Source organism: Tinamus guttatus, unplaced genomic scaffold, assembly GCF_059628265.1.
Source record: "Tinamus guttatus ecotype Peru unplaced genomic scaffold, ASM5962826v1 Tinamus_guttatus_pri_ptg000472l, whole genome shotgun sequence".
NCBI classification, from domain to species: domain Eukaryota; kingdom Metazoa; phylum Chordata; class Aves; order Tinamiformes; family Tinamidae; genus Tinamus; species Tinamus guttatus.
Window position 1 is genome coordinate 4,600,346 of NW_028289006.1, and position 24,150 is coordinate 4,624,495.

Genomic DNA, 24,150 nt, shown 5'->3' on the forward strand with positions numbered 1-24,150 from the left:
TATAGAGACAAGTATTTCATAGCATGGTCAAAAGAAAATAAGAAAAATAATCATGAAAGGTTCCTCAGCAAGTACTCTGAATATACTGCAAATCTTGAAAATGGACCAATGGTTCTTCTCTCTGATTTCAAGTCAAAGCATCCCAAATAAATCTCTGGAAACACTGGAAAAATGCCCATTAAATTAATCAGGTATTCTTGGGACAAGCCTCTGATCATCAAATAGAAAGAACTTAATAGTCTGTTCAAATGCTTCGAGGATCAAGGAAAATGAAGAGGAAAAATCTGCTGGGAAAATTTTGGAGAAGTATTCAAACACCTATTTTAACCAACCTGAAGATATCTCATGAAAAAAAAACACAAGCTAAGAACGCTAGTTTGATTTTACTCACTATTAAATATTTGCTCAGTCACTACCTCAGATGTTGCTTCTGAAAAGGACCCTGAAGCTTTACAGCCAGTAAAAAGCACTTTAGCCATTTCTTCAATGCCCTGAGGTCACTGAGATTTCTGTTACTATCATTAGAAATAGCGTTTCGTCTCTTAAGATAAAAAACACTATTACAAGAAAGGCCCACATTCTGCCTACTGCTTTCTCTATACCTTTACAAAAATATTTAAGTAACCTCTGAGGCTAATTTTTAGCCAAGAGAGAAAAGGTCTTCAGACAAGGCCAGAAATTCAATTACATCTGTTGAATGTGAGGAAAAGATAAAAGCAAAAACTGAGGACAGAGCTCTGTGTATCACCCTGTCTGCCTGTCCACCCCTCCACTTCCCAGACGAAACGATGAAAAAGTTAGCCGAAAAAGGAAAGTTTGTTACCAACTAACTACTAACCTAAATGAGTTTAAAGGGAATAACTTTAAACAGGAGGAACATTAACTCTGTTTCCAAAGTTAGATATTCCTTCCTAAAGGTGTTTATCTTGTCATAATTAGCAATGATATGCTGAAGAATATCCACTTGCATAGTCAGACCTGAGATATTAACCAGCCTAAATCCTATACCAGAGGAGGAATTTAAATTAGATTATAAAAGAGCTTTCCAAATAGAGCAACAAATTATGGACTTGAACTTGGCAAGGTGCTGTGACAGTAACTAATTATATTTTTCAAGACTCTCAGCCAGCAAGCTGCTCCTATCCCAATTAATATCAGACCCACTTGAGTCAGTCACAATTATTCCTACTATTATTCAAGAGTAACAAATGGTTACCGCTAATTCTGTCACAGGAAGGAATCAAAATTGTTCAGCTTTGCAGCTCCACCAATTACTCTGCTTACAGCTACTCAGAACTCACAGTGAGCTCTGTTTCCCCAGCTTGCTCTCTCTTTGCTGACATTAACGTAACTTAAACATGCCCGGGCTCAGCTCCCACCAGCGCAAACACACAAGCACGAGGAGGGGGTTGGTTTGCTCTGGAAGGAGGCTGCTAACTTCCTGAGGCTGCACTGGAAGGAGCGAGCACCAGGCCCGGCCGCATCTTACTGGCAGATGAAGTACAATTCTTTTTCCAGTAACACCTTTGTTAGTGATGGCTTAAAGCTTCTTTTTAAAAGCAAACTGAAACCTTTCTTTTTCTTTTCTTCTCCACTGTTGGTTTCTGAAAGCTGGCAAACTTAATTTTAATGATCTTATTTTCTTTGTAAATGAATTCTGAATTGTTTTGACTGTCCTCTATTTTCAGAAGAAACTTCTTACGGAGTTGAGATTTTAGTACTATAAAATAATATCTCTCAGTACTAGAAAAGATTCACAAATAGCTTTTTTGTTCTTCTGGGTGAAAAGTATGACAATCTCTGAAGACTCTGTTCAGATTAATGATAGAGAGTACCCTGCTATTGTTGATGCCATCCAGCTCTTCCTGAGAGAACACCTCAAGGGAAGAAAAATGTATTTTACTGCCAGTTTTTTTTAGCCATCTTCACTTCTAAGTATTTCATTATTTCTCTCAAAGAAAACTAGCCTCCTATTGAAGTGATAATTTTCAGGCTATAATACAGGAATGATGTTAAAAAACAGAATAAATACAATCTAATGTGCCTAAATTGTCAGATCCTTCTGATCTACAGTCCTCCTTTATAATCAAAATAAAAAGAAATATTTTAACAGAGGGCTATTGAGATTTAAATCTAAAAGCATTGTCAACTTCATGAATTCTAACTGAAATTGTATTCTTACCTTAAAGAGTAGAGCAGAAAAATAGCAGCACTTAGCTCTTAATCTCATCTTTGATGTTATGATATACCTGAAGTACAGCAAACAGTAAGAAATGTGAATGTGTCCATCGATTTAAATTATTTAAACTCTTATTCTATCATCTAGTGTAATAATGATACTAACTAGACGTTTTCCACATTTAAGAATAGTTGCCTGTACTGTAGAATGGTGCTAAACCTTTGGAAGAAAAGGCTCACTTGAGCAGAAGTACATCTAGACAGAGACACGTGTCTAGATTCCTTTTGTAGTTAAGGGAGAGAAACAGGCAATGGTAATGGGCAAATCCTCTAAGCAACGATATTATAAACGTCCTTGAATCTACATTTTAATATAAGAGATTTAGTTCCTCTAGAAAGAGCAACTCAAGGGAAAGGAGTCTAAAGATCCAGATCAGATCTGAGTAGAAAAGATCTGCCCAAGGGAGAAGCTGAGAAGAGAGTTTCCTGCTCCCTGCAGATCCCTAGCAGGAACTGGAATGGACATACTAGAAGACACAGGACACAGCACAGCAAACATGGGCTGCAAGCTCATATGAAAATAGTTCCTTCTTCTCAGCTAAGATAGTTTGCTCAGATGAAACTCTGCTCTTTCATGGATACTACTGATTTAGAGCTATTTTTTTTTATTTTGTACATTTTATGAACTGTAAACTGTAGCAGCACAGAATAACATCCATAGTGTTTCACCAGCAAGCAAGCAGTAGTGGATTGTAATATTTATGGATGGTAGTCTTTCATAAAGTAATTCAGATTTTATTTAGTTGTAACTCACCAGAAAATGAGCACTTTAGGTGGGCAATCTGCCCTCAAGAAACATTAATATTTAAAATGCACAATGATTTGCAAGACGTGATATTTCAATGGAAAATCAATATGACAAAAAATGCCTGTGCTTACATTTTTTTGATAATTTTGTTTTACTTCAAGGATCTCTCAATGGCTAAAAATATGATCAGAGATGAGCGCTCTAAAAAAGAGAATTCAAACAATATCTTCCAAAAGAGCTGCTTTCCTCCTGAAAGGAAGTCTTTTGGGTAAGTCTTTAACAGTTCTTTAGTGTTTTAAAATAAAGTTCCAGATATCTAATGTCCTGGATGGACATTTCTCCAGAAAGATATTTTTCTTTTAAAATATAAATTTAATATATAAATTATATATAAATATATAAACATAACTTGTGCATGCACGCACACACACACATAAATACTTACTGGGCTATCTTAGCTGCTAAAACTGCTGCATGTAAACATCCCCAAATTCCAGCCTGAGAAAGAAATTTCTGACTTATATCAGTAGATCTTCCATCTGCAAGGCAGTCTGTAGCATTTTTTGAAATACCTAATTCCTGCCAGTTGTTAAGAGCATCAGTAATGTTGAGTGTTCCATCAAGGGCTTGACACCAATATTTAAAAGCAGCTCTGTGATACATAAAAAACATACTCATCATATTGCTGACATTTTCCAAAGTGGATGATAAGACAGGTTTTATGTTATCATTATTGCCTGAGTTACAACTAATTCTGATTAGGTCAGAAATTGAAATATCTGTCCTACAACATAAAAAGATTTCATTTCTGGTCAAAACAATCATGAGGAAATTTATTAAGACTAAACTGTCAAATGATAATTACTTCCTAAAACTTCATAACAATGCCTAATGTTACAATGATCTAGCAGTGAAAAATAAACCCTTTCTAGAAAACGTCTCTATGTCAATACTGAGATATATGAAGTTACATGGATCTGCAGACAAGCACATAAACTTACAAGACAGTTTAATCTATATGAGCATCAAATAAAAAAAAAAAACATTTTTTTTAAATCCAGTATCTATGCACCTTTTGTTTCCAGCATAGAAGTGAAGATTTCCAAGTTCATGTAGAGCCTGAACCTTGAGGTCTCTCTGGTTGTTTATTTCAAGGATTCCTGTTATTTTTAAAAAAAAACAATTAGAAAAAAATGCCATATTATTAAAATCGATTGCTTAATCTTAAACAAATTCTGCACGAGAAGTTCATGTAAATTCATATGCAATTCAATATGTAAGATTTTTTCAAAGATTCAAAAGATGCATATTTTACCTTTCATTGTACAAGTTCCTATCTCATTTCTCTAACTCTAAAAACAAGAGCAAATGTATTCATGGATCTGTTTAACTGTTGCTTTTTTCTCCCCGCCTTCCCAAATTTCTTCCTCATCCGGAAAAAACGGGGAAGCATGCCATTAACCAAAGCCCTGCTAAAGAACACGGCCTGGATACGGCCTGGATACAGCCAGTATCGTTTCCTCTGGCTCATTTCTGGATCCCTTACTTTAGATAAAACTGCTTAAAACATCTGTTGACTTGCTTCTTTGGGACTACTTTGTCACAGAACAAAATACGTAGCAGCACTGAACTACAAATATGTGAGTAAAGCCAAACAAGAATGCAAGATGGAAGCCAAACAACTCGCTCTCATATTCAAATGAACAGAATCTGAAAACTCAGTTTCTTGGCAGCAGGGAGAATGCAGGGAGAAATTGTGGAATAAAAATGCCTGTTGAACATGACTGCAGATTTTTGATTTGGGAGTAATTGCTATTACTCCACTAAATAAAAGATTTTTCATAAGAGGACATAACTTTCATAATAAAAGATTTTTCATAAGCGGAGATTCTTTTTCATAAGAGGAGGTAACTGCAAAGGACAAACTATAACTGCAATAACTGCAAAAAACAAACTATTGGCTTGTTTAGTATCTAAGGTAGACTTTTTTTTTTGAATTAACAGGAAAAAACAAAAGATTATGTACTTCCAGAGACCACCAACCAGAGCAGCACCCTCCTCACACTGAGGAAAATAACAGTGGAGTCAACCGACATGAACACAGGCAGAATGTTAGATTTTTCCGGAAAGATAAATTTATAAATAATTTACCAATTGTTTTTTCATAGGAAGAAATAATGACTGAAAGTTGGGACTGTGGTATTGGTTTTCTCTCAATCATACTGGAGAAATCAAAATTTTCTTCAGAAAGGTCACATGGTGTTGGCAGAAATGTCAGCTCAGCTCCTACACTAAATTTCAGCCTTCTTTTTGAAGAGATCTGACTGATGGTTCTTCCAACGTTTTCTAGATCAGAAAAGCAATTTACACACTCAGTTTAGAACAACACTGCATAAAGAAAAAGTAAATATGTTTCCTATGTGCTCTCCTTTAATTTGGTTTCTATGCTATGATTCTGTTTGTTTGTCTCCTTTTAACTGGACCTACTGGTCATAACTCATTGCTCAACTCAGCCAAATAAAAATACGTGCCCAGATAGAGGGAAAAAAAAAAGCTTAGCAAGAGCTGTCAGTCAGCTGACTGATTCTTAGCTGCAGAGATGACAAGTTATTAGGCACCAGAATATCCAACATGGTAAAAATACTTACAAGTCACACAATTGTATGGAAAAAAAAAAAAACCTGTCACCCAACCATGAGCCACAGATCATAAGAAATTAGGCTTACAGATTGTGCTTACAGAACCTTCATATACTACTTTATTAGAAATTAGAAAATTAGAAATTAGAAAGAAACAAAATATAAACAGTCTGATATTAGTAGTATTGGGTTATAAATTTTGGCTCAATTAGAATTCAAATATTTTCTAAGTTTCTTTTTTCCTCATTCTTAATAACGACTAAATCTTCATTAACAAAAAAGTTCCTTTCACTGTTTCTTATTTTAACTGCATATATGCTTTACTGTTAATTGAAGGATATCTCAATGAATAAACTCACCTTGTGTGTGTGCAAGAAATAATGAAAGTAGTTTTCTGCTGTGTCTGAGTGCTCTGCTGTGATATTTAGATTTTTCTAGTGTTTCTCTAAAACATTTCAGTGTGTCATTCACATCAAGGGGTACATAAACTAGGCATTTTGCTTGAGTGTGATCTAGAAGGAATTAATTATGGAGAAAAAAAATCATGACACAAACATATACTTCTTAGCAAAACTTCTGTCCCCTTTTTGTTCATTTGGGTTTTTCTATTGACTCTATAAATGACAGTGCAGCTTTGCAACAATTTTTGGACATTTTTGTGGGTAGCCAGCACTGCTCACAGAAAGCCACCAAGTGTATACATCATGCCATAGGCCATGAGGCATTTAGATGACATCTGCTTTTCTCTCCTCTCAGATCCAGTTTGAATCTGTTTGGAAAGGTCTTCAGAACATTACTAATCATCAAAAATATCAAGGCCTCTTCAGAATAATACTCAGAAGAGAACTGAACTTATAAAAAGAAACAGATTATAGTAACAGTGGAAGTCTTACAACAGGAATGAAAGTGAAAAATAAAATACCCAGTATGAAGCAAAAGAAAGCTTTTAAAAGAAAAAGAACTCACTATATTGAGATGTGCTATGACTTATATAATAATTCTTTGTCGTAGGAGAGGAAAAACATCCAGGAAAGATCTTTTCACAAGGTGAATGGACAAGAGGCAGCTGATTCCCTATGTAGTTTCTGCAGCTCATCTGAAAAAGAAGTTTTGTTTCATAATCATTGAACAATATTCAGAAAATATCAAAATGTTTGATGCTTAAATATTTAAAGACATAGTCATGCCAAAATAAGAGAGATTTAATTTTCAAGATGCCACTCACCCTTAATGAGCAGTCAACTCAATAAAAGGTGAAATATTGAAAATACCTAAATATTGAATCTATCATCTAAATGTTTGAATGTGAAATAATACATCTTACTTTTTGGATTAAAGCTGGAAAACACAAGCTCAAGATTATGGATGAATTGAATCTTTATTTCATTTATTATTTTCCAGAACCACAAGCCATTCATTTACGCGCAACAATCTAAATCCCCTCCTGCGCTGATGTAATGCAGAACTGATCCATCAATCTCAGTGATATTGTAGCATTCACCTATGCAGGAAATCTGGATAAATGTACGCTTGTAAAGAATCTTTAAGTCTAAGCATGCCTAAGGGGAACACTGCCTATAAAGCATAAGGTAGTGCTGTATACTAACATCCAAAATAACTACAAGCAAACAAAAAATTAGTCGGCCTTGTCAGAGAAGCAAATTTTCAAATATATCCATGTTCTCAACAGGGCTATGTCAGCACTGCAGTTAGTCATGTTTATGTAGCTACCTGGTTTCAGAAGGAACATATTCTATGCAAAGCTAGTTTTCATGCCTCTGAGTGGCACTGCATTGTGAAATGCAGCCTCCCAATTTTCAGCCCTTTGCTGTCTTTTTTGAATGATCCTTACTCCTACTAATACTAGTCTTTATTCCGTAAATTAAGATGACTTTCCAAATTCTGATTACTTCTCCATATTGCTCAGATCACTGTGGTATGTGGCACTTTGTTACACTGCCCTCATTTTAGGCAAAGAACTATCTTATGAATGACAGAGACCAAAGGAACTCAGCAGAAAATAGCCTCCCAGGTACAAAAGATACAGCAAATCAGCTGTATTCTGCAAGCCCTGAGCGTATTCCAAGTTTCTGAGGCACTATACAGCAGTTTGCTGTTTCTGGGAGAGGCAGAGGTTCCTGAATCCCAAACAAGTTCAGAACTATACATATATAATATATATATATATAATATAAATCTCATTTTTTCTACCTCCTTATAATCTTGGGTTTATGCTACTTAATAAACAATAAGGTTAAAATATCTACTAGGCACTTGATTTGAGCAAAACTTCTTAGAAATAAACTTTATATTAAAAATCCTATTTTTTAATAGCTGATCCTATGAAAATTTTGCCACTGGCAAAATTTGTTTGATAAGCTCAATTTGCTTAATGTTGATGTTTTAGAGAAAAATTCCAACACAGAAATAAAGCAATCTTTTCATTTAAGTTTAATCAACCATAAAAATTACCACATATCCAAATAAATGTTTTAAACAGGTCAAAACATCAGCATCAAAAATTAACATAAAATTAGATCAAGGCTCATAGTATGAGCAATAATGCAAGGGTGGAAGAAATTGTCTCTGGGTGATAACATCCAGACCTCTGCTGTTGCTGGAATTGTGTCATACATGCCATTACATACACTTCAATTAATTTTGGTCATTAATTTCTTATGATGAATTACTATTTGTGAACACTTTGGAAAACCATTAGCAAAAACAGTCTTCTCGATTTAGATTACAGTAAGAGCAAGTACCCAAGAAATAAATCTGTGGTTCACCTTATCTATGTTATCAGTCAGATATTTTATGAAAGGTGATTTAGGGTTATGAAGGCCACTGAATTGTTGTATCCTTCCTAGCAGCTGCCTCTGAGCATACACCAACAGTGGACTCACTTGTTCTGTGTATCTCTCACTGAAAAAAAAAGCAAAATATAACCATAAATCAAAATAACGATATCTTTAACTACAAAACATTGGTTTCTTTTCTTGTTGTTGTTGTTGCTGTTAGAGTTTATGTAACTTACTGTGTAATTATGTTAAATTGCACAGCTATGTGTACCAGTGCTTCCCACTTCTTCATTTGATATAGCAGTTCAATTGTTTTAAGGATCAGATTACATATCCACCTCAAATCAATCAAATTCACATCATCCAGAGCAGACTGTGGGTGGAGACTAGAACCACCATTCTCATCAGCAATACCTCCTAAGCAACTAGGAATGCAGAAATCTCCTTCAGGATCTATAACCTACAATGAAGAAAAATAAGGCTACCTGTTACTGTCAAATTTGTTTTTAGGAGAAATGAAATTATAAAGATTATAAAGTACAGTACTTCTCTAAAACTCAGTTACAGAAGACAACTTGCTATCAAAATGAAATGCAATAGCAAGAAAATCATCTCTGTTGAGAATGTTATCGAGTGTGCAGTCTTAATAAAAATACATTTTTACCTTAAGAGAATTACTTGATTGTAGCTCAGTTATCATATCAATGATCATGTCTGAGGCCAGATAAAATGGCAGCCAGATGGTGTCCCTAACAAAATCTCTGGTAAAGGAAAATGCACCTGGATGGGAATGTGAATGTTTAGCCATTGATTGTGCTTCTTGAGCGTAGTTCCAAAGTTCTCGGCAAGCATTTTGAAGCAATGTCCAGTGGCCACCACGATGAGCAAGAACCTATGTATAACATTCAAAATATAACTATACTTGGAAAAAAGAAAAATAGAAAGCATCATTGTTTAAATGCCAGGAGGAGGTATAAGTAATCTTTCAAAATTATAATCCACAAATCCTCCCTAATAGCAGATTTACTCAATATTTGAGCTTATAGAAAACATTATAAAATTGCTATTTGAAAATTTTCTTAGAAGCCCTAACATTTTATTTAATTTTATTTTATTTGTTGCTTTTGGTGTAAGAATAATTTATAAAAAAATAATAAACACCACCTATAAACATGTTCAAACTTGTTTTTAGTAGGGTTTATGAGAAGAATGGTCAGCCTATATTTCAAACTCCAATCTTTGTTTTACCACAGCATCTATCAAAGACCTGTAAAGCAGCATGTCTGGAGCTGTTTTGGGAAAGATTTGGAAGACTTTGGAAGGAAAGACAGAATGAAAAAAAAAAAAAACACAAATAACTAAACATTTGATTGAAATGTTTAGTAATAAGTATTTAGTAAAATGTATTTTACCACTGCTCTTCTTAAATGCAGAAATATATTTGTAAAATGCTCTGAAAACATAGTTTTTGTCGGAAACCGGTCATGCTCTTTGGGGGAAAATGAGATGGATATTTCTGACTCATTTGTCGTTTGAGTTTGAGGAGTATCTGTCTCACTTGATTTCGAGCTGTGCTCAGAAGATTTAGCTGTATCTGAAGACAAAAAGGTCACTGGTTAGAAACGAGTTAGAGTTCTCAAAAACATAAAAAAGGACAGCTAAAAAATTGGTCAGCTAATATTTTCCAGTGGCACCCAGACACTATAATGTTATGAAATGCCAGAGTTAAGGTTATCATATTTTATAAGGTTATGATATTTAAAATAAAAGATGCCTATACTTACGCAGCAGGAGAGGCAGGGATTAAAAAAAAAAAAAAAGTAACAGTTTAAGTAAAATAGTAATGTGCACCAAATAGTTTCTAGACTTTAAGCCAAAATGCAACCCTTCCAGAAGTTTCCAAGTTTAACTGGTAAGCTCCCAAGAACTCTTCTGGGGGAAGGGTTTCTTAGGAAAAGAAACTGTAAAGAAGGGAAGATTGCGTATTATTCATAGAATTGATTCACTGTTTTTTTTCTTTTTTTTCAGTAAGAAATGTTCTTGGGGGAGGCAAGAGCGTTTATGGTAGAAGGATGAAGTAATATCTGAGCTGAAGATAGGTTTCATAGCAGAATTTATTTCAAGCTGAACAGCATTTGAATAGAATGGCAAACTACAAGCTTCATGAAAGCTCTTTCATTCAAAACTCTTACAACAGTGAGAAAAAAAAAAGAAACGGGTTTTTCATTTGTTTTCAGAGAATCTCCATTCTTGGTGACTTGTAAACTTCATGAAAAAACGGAAGGGTAGAGCTATGACTACACTGCTGCAAGGAAAACCAGTGAGTTCACCAGATAGTTTTGTCACATGTCCTTGAAAAGACAAGTTTAGGGCTGAGCCCTACCTAAGAAAGTCCTGTACAGAGTGTTTGGGGAGCAAAGAGCATAGAAGGAAACAAATTATTTTACTGAAAAAAAAGACAATAATAAACTTTGTTCAATAATTTAAGACAGACTAGGAAATTATTGACAAGTTAGGAAATCTAAAAGAAATTACAGAATAGATAATAATCACAGAAATTGATAAAAATATGATTGAATTTAGAACATTGTGGAATGTTATCATATTAATACAACTAGCTGTACTGTCTAACAATGCTACATGAGATAATAAAGAAAAAGCTAAGTTAAATCTGATTCCATTTGTGTAACCATTAAAAGTTCTTACAAGTTTTTTTTTTGATTATTTCTGAATGTGACTTCTTAAGGAGAAGAGAACTTGGTGTTATATTATCCTCCATGACCTCTCTCACCACTATGATGCCAGAATAACTTAATGAGAATATTTCAGGATCCAGAATATTGTAACTGCAGAACGAAAGAAAAAAGAAGTATGAAAAAGTAGGTATAACATTAAAAAGATTTTCTGTATATAAACACAAAAATCGGTTTGTCAAAAGCCAGTTACTTTCAAAAGTCTTCCCTGTTTTAAGAAAAAGAATACTTGAATAAGCAGCCAAAAAAGTGTATGTTACCTGCCATATGATGGAAGATGAAAGGTAAACATAGTAAATTCATTTGCATGTAGAAGCTGAACTAGTCATATGACAAACTCACTGGTGATATTTTCATTTAAATCTGTTAGCATGAATGGTACAGTATATTAATAAGAATCACTGATAATGCAATAAGATATACCTGTTGTGATGCTGTGAAACACAAGTTCCAACAACATATTGCTCTCCCAACTTCTTCTTGAACAAGTTATAGTGTGTGACTGCCAGATAAATATTCATCTGAGACCTCCAGGGCATCTCCTCAATACATGCTTGATGAAACTTCCTTCGGTTTAAGTAACTAGTCACAAGTGGTTTCAGGAACACCACCAAGGTGTGACGAGCTACCTTTTGTAACTCCTCTCTGTGTTGCCTAAATCAAAATATATATATGCAGTAGCAAAATAAAGAAATTACTTCTCAAAGGTCTAGAAAATAAAATAATGATAAAGACTCACAGAAGAATCTCATTATGTATCCACAGACTTGTACTAATTCAGAAGCATATTACAGATTTCTAGCAATAGGATATTAACTGCAGTATGGAAGATATTTACAGCCACTGCTTTCAGGAGAGGAAGTCATGTTTTCTCTCTTTAAGCACACTTATCACACACTAAATGCCATCTTACATTTTACTGACTTCCATAAAATATTATTCTTAGTAAATACAAAAAATATTTAGCTGTATGCTTTGAGATACTTGTACCTGAATCCTCCAAATAAATCATTATAGCAAGTTAAGTGTGATTTACACAAAAGATAGAGGATCAACTATTATGCTGTAAGCTTAAATCATTCTTTTTATTGTTTTATTTTGGTAGCGAATTGTCATCTGTGTGACAAAGACATTTACTTTCAAATACATATGTTTCCCTTGAAATTTCAGTCATAGATTTTGTTCCATGGTTCTCTGTCAGATCAAAAATTTCTTAATTACTTCATATTTTCTCTCTATGGAGATGCATGCAATACTGTAATCAAATCACGTTTCAATTTTCTTTTTGAAAAACTAGAAACTTTGCCTTTTATATTTCCATTTTTTTCTGTCAGTTTTGACTTCAGCACGTGAGTAGAACAGTATACTATATATATATAGTATTACTTATTACTGTTCTCTCTATATAATTTAGAATATTATATATTCTATTACTACACTATAGTATGTATACTATCCTATATACACTATAGTAGTACTATAGTAGTATATAGTATATAGTATCTTACATAGTATCTTATATAGTACAGTATCTTATATAGTACAGTATATAGTATATATAATATACTATATATATAGGATATGCTATATATACTCTACAGAAGAAATAGTATATACTGTATATTCTAAATACTGTTATGTAACTTACATAAATAAATTTTAACAACATATAATACTTTTTAAAATATTTGACCAATAATAATGATACAAAGGAGTAGCTGAAGGAGCAAAAACTCAGGATAAGTAAAATACTCCTTCTTCCACTGAAAGTCATGAAAGCGAGGCCCTCATTCTAGACAAAGAAGAATGGACAGTTGAAGTCAGTATTTGGAAGATCACAGATAAAATAGCTTGTTCCAGGCCTTCATTTAAAGCACTTTGAGAATCAGTTACGTGACTGCTTACAGTCAGATAGTATTTCTAGTCTTCTACTTGCTACTTACTGGAGCTTGGCCAAGTATGTTTAGCTATCAGAGAAATGAAATAGTGAATGAAGTTTCAGTGGTTGTATGAAGAAAGTTTTCTGAAAACTAGAGAACAGATGAGCTAAAAAGCCTAGCAAAAAGATGATAAAAATTGCTCTGAAAAATAATCCCGATCTGATACAAATTTAAAAAATCTTTTTTTAGATGTACAGCAGCTGAAATTCCCTAGCAGTCTGAAATGCACAAGACAGTATGCAGCTTAACATAGCTTACGCAATGGTGAATTAATATGCTCAAGCTAAAATAACTGAAATACATGGTCATGGAAATATTAATACAAAGAACACAAAATCTTCTATAGATATTCGCTGCTATTGCAGAAAAACTTATATATTGCAGAAAAATTATGGATTTTGTGCACTGGACTGGAAGCATATTTTATACCAAAACAAAACAGAAAAGTGAATGAACTGTGTACCTCTTGGCATAACTAAACCCAGTTAAACACATTCCTTTCATACAAGTTTAGAAAAAAATACACATGCACTTGATTGAAAACTAAATTTCAGTAAAAAATATTTGGTTCTGTGAGTGATCCTGATGACGTATGCTCATTTACCTTCGTGCTTCTGGATATTTCATTATGTTTGGATATCTCATCAAATACTGTCTAAGAGTCTGTGCTTTTTTAACAGGGCTACAAACGTCTTTTCTTGGCATCTTCAAAGACGATGTCTCTAGTTTCTTAGAAGCTGAGATTTCCAGGCTCTTTAAAAAAAATCTTCCATTAAAATCTTAAATATACTACAAATATTTAATCTAAACGATCAGTTACTTAAGATAAGAACCAATTTGTTTTACACAGCAAAAGAAAATTCAGAACTGCTCGTCAAAATCTGATAGCAAAAGAAGTATGTAGCTTTTGTTTGTTTGTTTGTTTTTCTGGAAGACATATGTCAAATGCCCAATATGACTGAGAAACCAGCCAGGCACCAAAATATTTCTTTAGTATATCAATGTCTCTATCTAGAAAAATATGGTTGTTCTTTTGCTATTATTTTAAATGCTAAAACTTCATAATGGAAATCAGACACAGAAACCTCTTTCCCTAGACTGTCTCAAAGCAAGTACTATTCTAACATTACTAAAGAGTTCTGAGGGAAAAAAACTCCTCATGCTAAAGAACACAAATCCATTAAGGCACTTCTTACCTTGGAATAAAATTGTAAAGAAATACAAAATTTCATTTAAAATTTATAAAGAATTATAAACAAAAAGCATTTATTCTTCAATTAGGATATCTACCTAGGGAATATGAACAGCAACTCATGAAAACGTGCAAGTATAACAAATTGATGTATAAATGCCTAAACTGATCACTTTTTCATAATGTGATAGTACAGGGGCAATTCATACCAATCTGGGTTTTTCTAAAGTGAGCTGATGAAAGGTAAGGCTTCATTAATCTTGAAATTCGTTACTCTACTCGTTATCTGGAACAGCCCACAAATGCTGGCCTTTAAAATATCTCCGGTGTCAATTTTTCTGCGTGTCTCTATCTGTAATTTCTAGGAAATAACTTTTTAAAAATTACTGTTGTGCCCAGTAATGACATACATGACTTCTCAACAGTAACAACTCACTCTGTGGAAGTCCAGAAATGCTGAAGTGGGCCTCCTTGCGCTTTCATGAACAGATAAAAAACTTGTTTCTCGTTTTAAAGTTCCTTCAACAGAGAGAAAGTGTTCATTCCTCCTGACAAATAAACAATAATGTTAAACTCATTAAATATCTGTCCTTTCATTTTTCTCCCTACAAAGGAGTGGTCATTCTCAAGATTCCTTATTCAAATCTTAATGTACAGGTAACAACAATCTCACTTTCCTAACTCCTAGTAAAACTAAGCAGTTTGCTACATTACCCAAGTTCTACTGTGGAAGACTGTGGAAAATTTATCTGCTTACAGTCCTTTTGGTCTTTTATAAAAGCAGTTCCCCACAACATATCTCCTTTTTTATGATCATTTGCCTTTCAAATTACAGGAATACTGTTGGGCTTTTTAAATTATATTAAATTTCTAGTCATATTTTAGGTAAGTGACTTTAACTGGCTTCCACTTGTGTTTTCAGTATGAATTAATTAGTTCTTCTTGGATTTTTTCTTAATGTGTCTCCTGTATTTGAAGACTGGCACCTACACAGCCATACATTACTCTTCTGTAGCAATACATCATATTTTAACAAATATTCTTTTTTTTTCTAGAAAAATGATGGCTCTTTATGTATTTCTAGGAATGTATACATAACTGTTTAAAAACTATATATAGTTACATAATACATTACGTATTAGCACTAAATATTATGCCATTAACATCCCTAAATGGAAACCCCAGTGTACACAGTTATTGATCATTCAAGATAAAATACGCTTTATTTTATCAATATTATCTATCTTTTAAAAGAATGTTATCATCATTATCTATCTTTTAAAATAATTTCTTCTTTTTCGAAAATGAAGTAGTCCCTGATGAGTTTCCTTAACTCCATACGTTTTTCTGAGTTCCATCTTAGGAGAACAGAGGAAATGTTACTATCACACTGCCTCATAATAATAGGCTTAGTGACCAAATAATAAAGCAATGTCTGTGAAAGGGACAAGCCTGAGTCACAGAAAGGTTGATGACAGACAGGAGTTTTGGAACAGTCAAGGAAGAGGTATCCACATGCAATAATGTCGCAATGAATAATTTCTGCAATTACATAATCCTCTGTGTTCACAGGACTTCTGCAGATGAAGAGCCATGGAAATGGCTCTGGATGGGACTCCTACCAAGTACAGTCTACAGGTTCTGCTATAACTGAGACACTGATGAACCTAAGTAGCAGTTTCTTCATGCTACTATAATAGACACCTACGTTGCTAAGTAATGTTGCGCGTTTTCTGCCCAGTCCAAAGATTTTTGAAACTTCTCTTCGTTCAGGAGTTTGTGCAAAACTTGAACAAAGTACTCAAGAAAACGTGATTTCTTTCTGAATTTCATCACTGCAATAAAGTAATACATAGTTACCACTTTTTTGTATTTTCTCTCTCAGTAACATAATTTAACGTGGAAATTTAATATCTCAGTTTAAAAAGGAAAGGTCACTGCAAATGTGACACAATTTTCAACAAAATGAGCTCATTTTCAAAGTTACTAGAAAATGAATCTAATTTCATTTAAAATTTTAACCTTTTAAAAATTTAGTATAGATACCTAAAATAACTTGTTCCAAGTATTTCATACACTTCAAAACATGACCATATTAAGGAATTTTAAAGTTATGATGTACTTGACTTTTTTTACAGACGAAATCAAGGTGAAGAAAAAGTTTCCAAGAGCTTATTGTAAACAATAAAAAAGTAAAGTACATTCAAAATGCTTCATTGGCAACTTTCTAAACTAAAGAAGCCTTTAAAAAGAAATCCCCATTATCCTACCTTCTCGATAAGCATTCTTTGTTGCCCAGCATGAAATGATAGGGTAGAGGAACAAAGGATCCTCCTGTCCTGTAAGCTCTGACGCAGGTACTACATCAACAACCAAAACAAAATCCATTATGGCAAATAGTGATAGCATACAATAGAATCTCTACCTGTAATCATAATCGAAGACTAGAAAAAAAGCATCTTCAGACAAAAAGTTTGCTATTAAATCTCTCATTGTCATCCTCACAAACAGTGAAAAGTTTTCTCTTTTATTCTCTCTTCAGAAGCTCTGCAGCTTCAGTAATGAAGAGCTTAAGGATGTGACCAATAAACTCCCATCTACTAGAGTAATGAGCAAGGTATCAGGGGTCTAATAAATATTCATATAAACCATCTGTGGAGGAGGATGTGCAGTAAGGAAATGTCCAAAAAATGGTATTTAAAGATAAGCACCATGAATTAAACGCATGATGCTACTAGTGACTGGTGCTTACTATATGGAGATAAATACATGCTCACTATATGGAGATCCTGAGTAGCTAAACATGCACACATACTGTTCACCTAAATATTTACATTAATATATCATATAATATATATAAATGTAGATGAATAAGATAGATACATCTATAGTGGAACAATAAATTGCATTTAAGCCTCTGACAGCTAAACACCACTGTGCTATCAGTTCATGAACCTCAGAACAACGTGACGTACTATTTGCTATTTTGCCTTAATAGAGAAGCATGACCAAAAAAATCTTGTGCTGAGTCTATAAATTTTAACAGCTCACCCTACATCGTCCTAAACCCCTTGAGAGTATTTGTAATAGCAGTTTTAAGCTTTGTTACTGGCTATGCATGGTCTCAGCAGAAGATTGCTCTATCAGTTTGTACTAAGTTCTTAATCTGAGCAACCAACCCTTTTCCCCTCCAGAAATTATGAAATAGTCTTTTTTTTCTGCTGCAAAGTTATTTTTATGTATGTATCCATTTATTAATTTTGCAGAAATACACTTGAAACTTACTGACAAATATCCTATTTTAGCAACAGAGCAAGACTTCAGCAAAAAAGTATTTTTGCATTACTGAAAATGTGTTCTTCTCTGATTAACTCATTAATTTTCTATTAAGTATAAATGGAACATAATTCTATTAAATAATCAATATAATTTTCATTTAACTCACAGAAATCATTAGGCCTGTAACTTGTTCTGCATGGATGCAGGCATCCATATCAGCAGAAAAAAATGGAATGATCAGCACGCAGACAAATGGAATTTGCTCATTTTTTTTCCTATGGTATAGAAATACTTTGACTTCAGGGACACGTACATATATATACAAGCACAAATGCATACACGTGCACGACGGACAACTAGCTGTGTGAACCTGTAGCAAAGGCCAACTGCATCCTGGCTTTATTAGAACGAGTATAGCCAGTAGGGCAAAGGAAGTGCTTATTTCCCAATGTCCAGCACCTCTGAGACAACATCTAGACTATTATGTTCAGTTTTGGACTCCCTACTAGAAGACACTGGGATACTGGAATAAATCCAGCAGGCGGTCACCAGAATAATTAGGAGTTGGAGCGTATGACATGCAAAAAGAGGCTGAAAGAACTGAATTTATTTGGCCTCAAGAAGAAACGGCGAAGGGGAGATCTTAGCACAGTCAAAACTACGCAATGCAGGGGATAGAAGAGCTCCTCATAAGTGCCCAGTGATAGCACAAGAAGCAATGGACATAAGCTAGAAACCAGGAAATTCCAAATAGATAAAAAGAGAAAGCTTTTTCCTCAGAAGGGTGGTCAAATATGGGAACAGGTTGCCCACAAATGTTGTTAAATCTTATTCTTTAGAGATCTAACTGGACCTGCTTCAAGGAGGGGGCCAGACTGACACCCAGAAAGACACTTCAAACTAAATGATTCTATGTAGACACTAGGGAGTAAAAGTTGCCAGGTAGCTGATAGGAAAAAAAAAAATGGTAGCAGCTCTAAATTAAGTTTTAATCACATTTCTTCATAAATCCTATTTTCTGCTTCATTTACCTCTGACAGAACAACTATCCTGAAAAATCCTATACTTAATCCAGATCCTGAGATACTTTAAAGCTGATACATTCACTGTTATGTTACAAGCTAATTAGGGTAATTCCTTTAAAGAGAGGAATATTTTTGTTTTTCTTTCTTTCCACTGAAATTTCCTGCAATGGGCATTACCACTAGCAACAGTAGGACCCTGAAATTACACTAACTACAGATGAACGATGACTTTTGCCACCGCATTTTCTGAATTAAGTAGATTTACACAGATTGGGAGAACACAGATGATAGCATATGACAGCAGGAAAAAAAAGCAACCTTTTTTTTTCTAGGAAGAAATGAGTTTTTGTGGAAATGGGGAAAAAGACAAAAGTCATTATAAAAATTAGAAAAATTAGAAAAATAAGATGAATAATGAAATTGTGATTTTGCTGGCTGTATCATGGAATATATATGAAATATAAGTATTTCTTAGGCAAACAAATTTTACAGGTAAACCACAGAAAAGGTAGGAAGTATTTTAATACTACACCCACCTGGTCTTGTCAGTTTGAGTAGATTCGATTCAAGAGCATTTAGATTTTCTGCTGCTTTTTCCATTGCAGCTACCTGGGATATCTTTGCAGAACTGTTCTGGAATATCAAAGATTAATTACAAGAACTTAGCTTTCACCTAACTGAAAACAGGGGGTCAATTGTGGGAGTCAGGTTAGATTCCAAGTATTCTAATTCTAAATGCAGTGATTTAATCAATATTGTCCTTTTTTTTTGTTTTCAATTGAGTTAAAATTGATGCTCATAAATGTTTTTTATCAAATTTTTATCAAAAAAATGAGCATAGTTCATTTTTCACCAATCTCCAATGGTGTCATTGGGTTTGCTTTGCCACCATATTTTTTTCCCACTGGCACAGCAAAAAAAAATTAGAAGTTTTTTTCTTTTTTGAAGCAAAAATACTTTGCTTCTCATAAAAATAAATGTTTTATAGATTTTAATTCCTACAAAAAACAAAATGTTTCAGAAGTAGAGAGAGTTTCTATTTTTTCGTTTTAGTAAAAATATAGTTTTCAATCAGCTCTGCTCAGAACAGGGTACAATACTGCTGCTATGATCTTACACTCCTTTTCTTTCTTTGGTGCAAACTTCAGAGGAGCAACCAAAAGCTCAGCTACAAAAAAAATGGAGAAAATTACTTCTCCTGGATGCTATCACTACCCTACAAGTATTACTCCAAAAATCCTTCCCTTTCAGGTGATTGATCTTTTGCCCCTCTCTTCAATCTATCTCAGTTTCACACTCACACTACTTCCCTTTTTCTTACTTATCCTACTTTCTTACTACCTTTTAAACATTTTTGAGGTTCTTGAGGTGATATTTTTGAGGTTCTTGTACACTTCTTTAATTCATCACCTGTCCAACAGAGCATTCCCGCAGACTCTAGGTGTAAATCACTTTTAGAGATGCTAGTATTGAATCCACAAGATCCTCACATGTCTGACCTGCCATATTGCTAGCCAGTTGAACCAGATGAGAACCTACACCTACTTCGATCTGCAACTGATCCTAAAAACATGGCTACAATTGCACAAAGGCCTCTCAGATACACTTTGAGAACTCTTATTCCATAAAATCCCTCTAGAACAAAAAGTTAATAAATATGGTCCTTAAGCTAGTACAATGCTGTACTTAGAGGAAAGAAAAAGTGAAAATCAGAGCAATTACTTCAACTTCTGCCTTAGCGGATGTTTCTTCAGTTTTTGTAGCTCCTGACTGGTAGAATGATGTTGACAGGGAACTCAGCAATTTTTTGCCATAGTTAACAACAATTACTGCCAGTTCATATTCTTTCCATGAACGTAGCACCTGTAAAAGAATCACCTGTTATATATTTTCATTTTGCAGAGCACATAATGATTATGTTACCTAAATGGATCAAAATGTATTAATATTACAGATAGAAGTTAATTACTCAACAATTAATTTCCAGTTAATAAAATAAATGCATGGCCTATAGGCCTGTATAATACCTCAAATTTCAGAAATGCTATAGAAATATTCTACTGCTGCTTAAGCACAGACTCTAGCCATCAGAGAGTAGAAGTTTCAACTAAAATTATCTATTGCTGTGATTGACAGATTCTCCCTGTCCTCATGCAGCAATGCTACCAAAGAATACAGAGGGCAACCAAATGATCCTCATTTACATCACTGGTATTGAGTGCACACATGAAATTCTCAACAGTGCTAGGGAAAGGAAATGACATTTACAAATGAACTGTGGGGGATGTTTTTAGATGGCTTAATCTTTAGACTGAACACTAAAGGCTAAAGCACTTCTAATGTATGCAAGGTAGCGTGCACTTAGAAAATCTTTGTGATTATCTGCCTTCGGGATAGAAAATATGTGTATAGATTACTTTAAGATAAATACAGTATGTGGACTGAATTTAACTTTATAGAAAGCCATACACCATGGATTAATCATAAGCATTTGCAGTTCACCAAATATACGACATTCTTTTGAAATTCTAAGTCAAAGGAGAACTAAATCAACGACACAAGCAGACAGTCATTTACCTGGGGGATCCAACAACAAACAAGCACAGTATTAAGGTATTAAGGTATTTTGGAGGAAAAATTATTGACCTTACTTGGAAAAAAACACACCTTAGAACTGACAAGCGATGTAGGGAAATTGTCACAAGCAAACATCTGAGGAACATGCTTGTAATCCAGCTGTCTTAAAACAATTACTTAAGAATGTAAGAAATACTGTACATGTTGAAAACAGATTTCAGTAAAATGAGCTTAATAAAAATATCTTCACTGAGATATGTATCTCTGCTGAGATACTTATCTGTAAAGGAATATTCTTTTTAATCACAATGTTCAGGAAATATTTTTTTCCAAACACATTAACTAAATTCTAGAGAATTCAGCTGAATAGAAGGCCCCTGAACTTTATCTATTTGTTATTCTTTGACACCTTCAAGATTAAAGAAAGTGAAAGAGAATCGATGAGATTAGGCATGTCATTTTCATTCTTGAACAGAAAATAATAATTTTATTGATTACTTCAACTGCAAATAGAACTAGAAGAAGAAATCTGCTGCATCAAAGCACGAAAGGTATTTTAAAAATTGAGATACAAGATGATTCAAATATCTCTTTTTCCAAAAACATCTCAAGCAAGCACTTCCTCAATTGTCAACAACGGGTTGTGAAAGCCTCATGGGTTACCCCCTCAGAAATCATCACTGGACAACAAACACTTTTTTCCATAAAATTACTGTTTTTCTTTGTTAATGAATCTGGAATTACTGGTGCAATGGCATGCCCCTTGTCTGATGCATTTTCTGGTCTTGGACTTGGAACAGAAGAGCTATATGAATTGGATAAAACATGGTAAGCTCCAGAACTGCTGACAAGTCAGGTGTTCTTCTCAGATGAGCAACAGTAATGATTAAAGTACAGTAGAAAATGAAATTTCCTAGGGTCACATTTACAGTCAACACTATGCAACTGAGACAACAGCACTGAAGTTGGCAACCGCCGTGATTTGTACTGCAAGAGGCAGAGAAGCCAGCCTCTTGGAGTCCTGACTGCACTGACATACCCTGCTGCTCCCGATCAGCCTCACCTGCTGCTTCCCCCTACCCCTGTGCAGAAGCCCCATTTGAAATCAGCCCAGGACTGCCAATCCTTACTGCAGCAAGGCCATCGGAGTCCTGATCCCTACCTCTACAACAGTCAGGCCCTTGTCTGGAAATGAATCTTGTTGATTTGGATTCTGCCACATGGGCTGACTTTCTGGCTCAACCTTGGACCTTTCTCATGATGATAAACTTGTCCAGCTATCACTGGACCATGCCTGACCCTCATTACTTTTACCAGATCTCACTGTGACCTGCAGACTGATTTTCTGTCTTGATCTTGGACCTGACTCATCATCATAAATTTCCCTGGTGCCATGGACTCTTGGTTGAACTTGGCTACAACTCCCAAGCCTGCCCTACCCCTTGGGAATGGACAAGCTCTGGCTGGGGAGGTCCATGCCCTTCCAACTGGGGGATCTTCAGTGGCTTCCCAGCCCTTAGGCAGCAGGCAGCCCTCATTGCACACACAGCCCTCACAGACAAGAAAAAATCATTAATACAAAAAAAAAAAATGATATCACAAGAGAAAACAAACTCATCTTTATATATTTTAGAAGAATGCCAACTGGGTCTTGCAATGCACTCAAAACTTTTGATGATGATACCGGCTTGTGAGCTAAGTACGATTTGATTAAGATTGAGCTTCTACAAGGCCTGAGGCAACGGAACAGCCAGCCCAGGTGAATCCCTAAGAGCAGCAGCAGCTTCAGAAGTGACTCTTGGCTGAGGTGTGTTCAAAGCTAAAGGGAATCTGTTTTTTCCAAGGTCATACATTTACCACGGCATGAATTCTGAATATAATATGGCTCTAACTCAGGAAATATTTTTTAAAGGGACTGGATTCTTCCTTATGTCCTTAAACCATACATGTTAATCTGACTAAAATTACACTACGAGTTCTTTGCAGCTATCAGATTTCTAAAGTTATATTTTACATTTGAAGTCTTATTTGGAAGAAGGTATAAAATGTAATGTAATAAAATGCAAAGCTAATGTCACTGCCTAATAATTAAAATTTTCTTAACAAAAATTCTCTATTTTATTAAAAAGTCAAAGTCATTATTATATAAAACACAAAAATATCACAAAATATTAATAAATATTTCCATATCTTTGTTATTTAGGAGTGATAATCCTCTAAAACGCCACTCTGAGGGCCACCTTATTAAGACTTTTTTTTTTTAAAGATAGAAGCTATATCTTAAACTGAGTTGTAAGCACAATAACATACACAATACCTTTGCTGTATAAAATGAAGTACAAGCTATCATATGCTGAATACTCTCATAACATCCTGCATGTTTTCTTTGCAAAGTAGCACTTGGAATTTCTTGAAGGACTGCCAAGCACTTAATGAGGATCTGTAAATGCAAGGGTTAAAACTAAGTTTGGAATGCATTTATAAGTTTGTACCTCTCACTGTAACAATGTATTATATTTGACGGCAAATGTCTTTAAAAAATAGATTAAAATATAACAGGATAAAATGTTAGCCCTACAAAAGCCAGTAGCAAAATTTCCATTTAATTTAATGGTGTCAAGATTTCATCCATTGCCTGGTGGAATACATGGCAAATTCCACACAAAATCATAGATATTAAGTTAGATAAAAAACTTCTTTCACCTATTTTCTGTCTAACAGAGAGGAAACAAACATGTGACTAACATGTGATCTTTCCCTTAAAATAGAAAATCTGAAACAAGAGACATTTCCAGCGGCTACCTGTGCCTTTGATAGGAAATAATAGCCTTCTGAAGCAAGAGATTTTCACTTTATGTAAATATAGTCTCTGCAGTCAAAGGAGCATTTCTTAGGGCTCTGAGCCCCAATTACTCTTCGATTCCCTGCTCAGGCCAGAAGTTCAAGCCTCTGCCCAGGAGT

At 34.4% G+C, this 24,150-nt stretch overlaps 1 protein-coding gene across 1 annotated transcript in view; it reads right to left on the minus strand.

Annotated features, from left to right (window-relative positions):
• CFAP54 (cilia and flagella associated protein 54) overlaps window positions 1-24,150 on the minus strand; it is a 100,916-nt gene that overhangs the window by 38,381 nt on the left and 38,385 nt on the right. Inside the window, exons 27-45 of the mRNA XM_088532882.1 lie at window positions 23,507-23,629; window positions 20,335-20,475; window positions 19,149-19,245; window positions 16,579-16,668; window positions 16,017-16,143; window positions 14,745-14,856; window positions 13,721-13,869; window positions 11,600-11,830; window positions 11,130-11,269; window positions 9,836-10,017; window positions 9,088-9,315; window positions 8,660-8,883; window positions 8,412-8,547; window positions 6,613-6,721; window positions 5,985-6,137; window positions 5,138-5,332; window positions 4,059-4,146; window positions 3,432-3,638; window positions 2,183-2,249 (exon numbers count right to left, since the gene is read on the minus strand). Coding sequence (XP_088389008.1) covers window positions 2,183-2,249; window positions 3,432-3,638; window positions 4,059-4,146; window positions 5,138-5,332; window positions 5,985-6,137; window positions 6,613-6,721; window positions 8,412-8,547; window positions 8,660-8,883; window positions 9,088-9,315; window positions 9,836-10,017; window positions 11,130-11,269; window positions 11,600-11,830; window positions 13,721-13,869; window positions 14,745-14,856; window positions 16,017-16,143; window positions 16,579-16,668; window positions 19,149-19,245; window positions 20,335-20,475; window positions 23,507-23,629 — 2,799 coding nt within the window. The remainder of the gene's footprint in view (window positions 1-2,182; window positions 2,250-3,431; window positions 3,639-4,058; window positions 4,147-5,137; window positions 5,333-5,984; window positions 6,138-6,612; window positions 6,722-8,411; window positions 8,548-8,659; window positions 8,884-9,087; window positions 9,316-9,835; window positions 10,018-11,129; window positions 11,270-11,599; window positions 11,831-13,720; window positions 13,870-14,744; window positions 14,857-16,016; window positions 16,144-16,578; window positions 16,669-19,148; window positions 19,246-20,334; window positions 20,476-23,506; window positions 23,630-24,150) is intronic.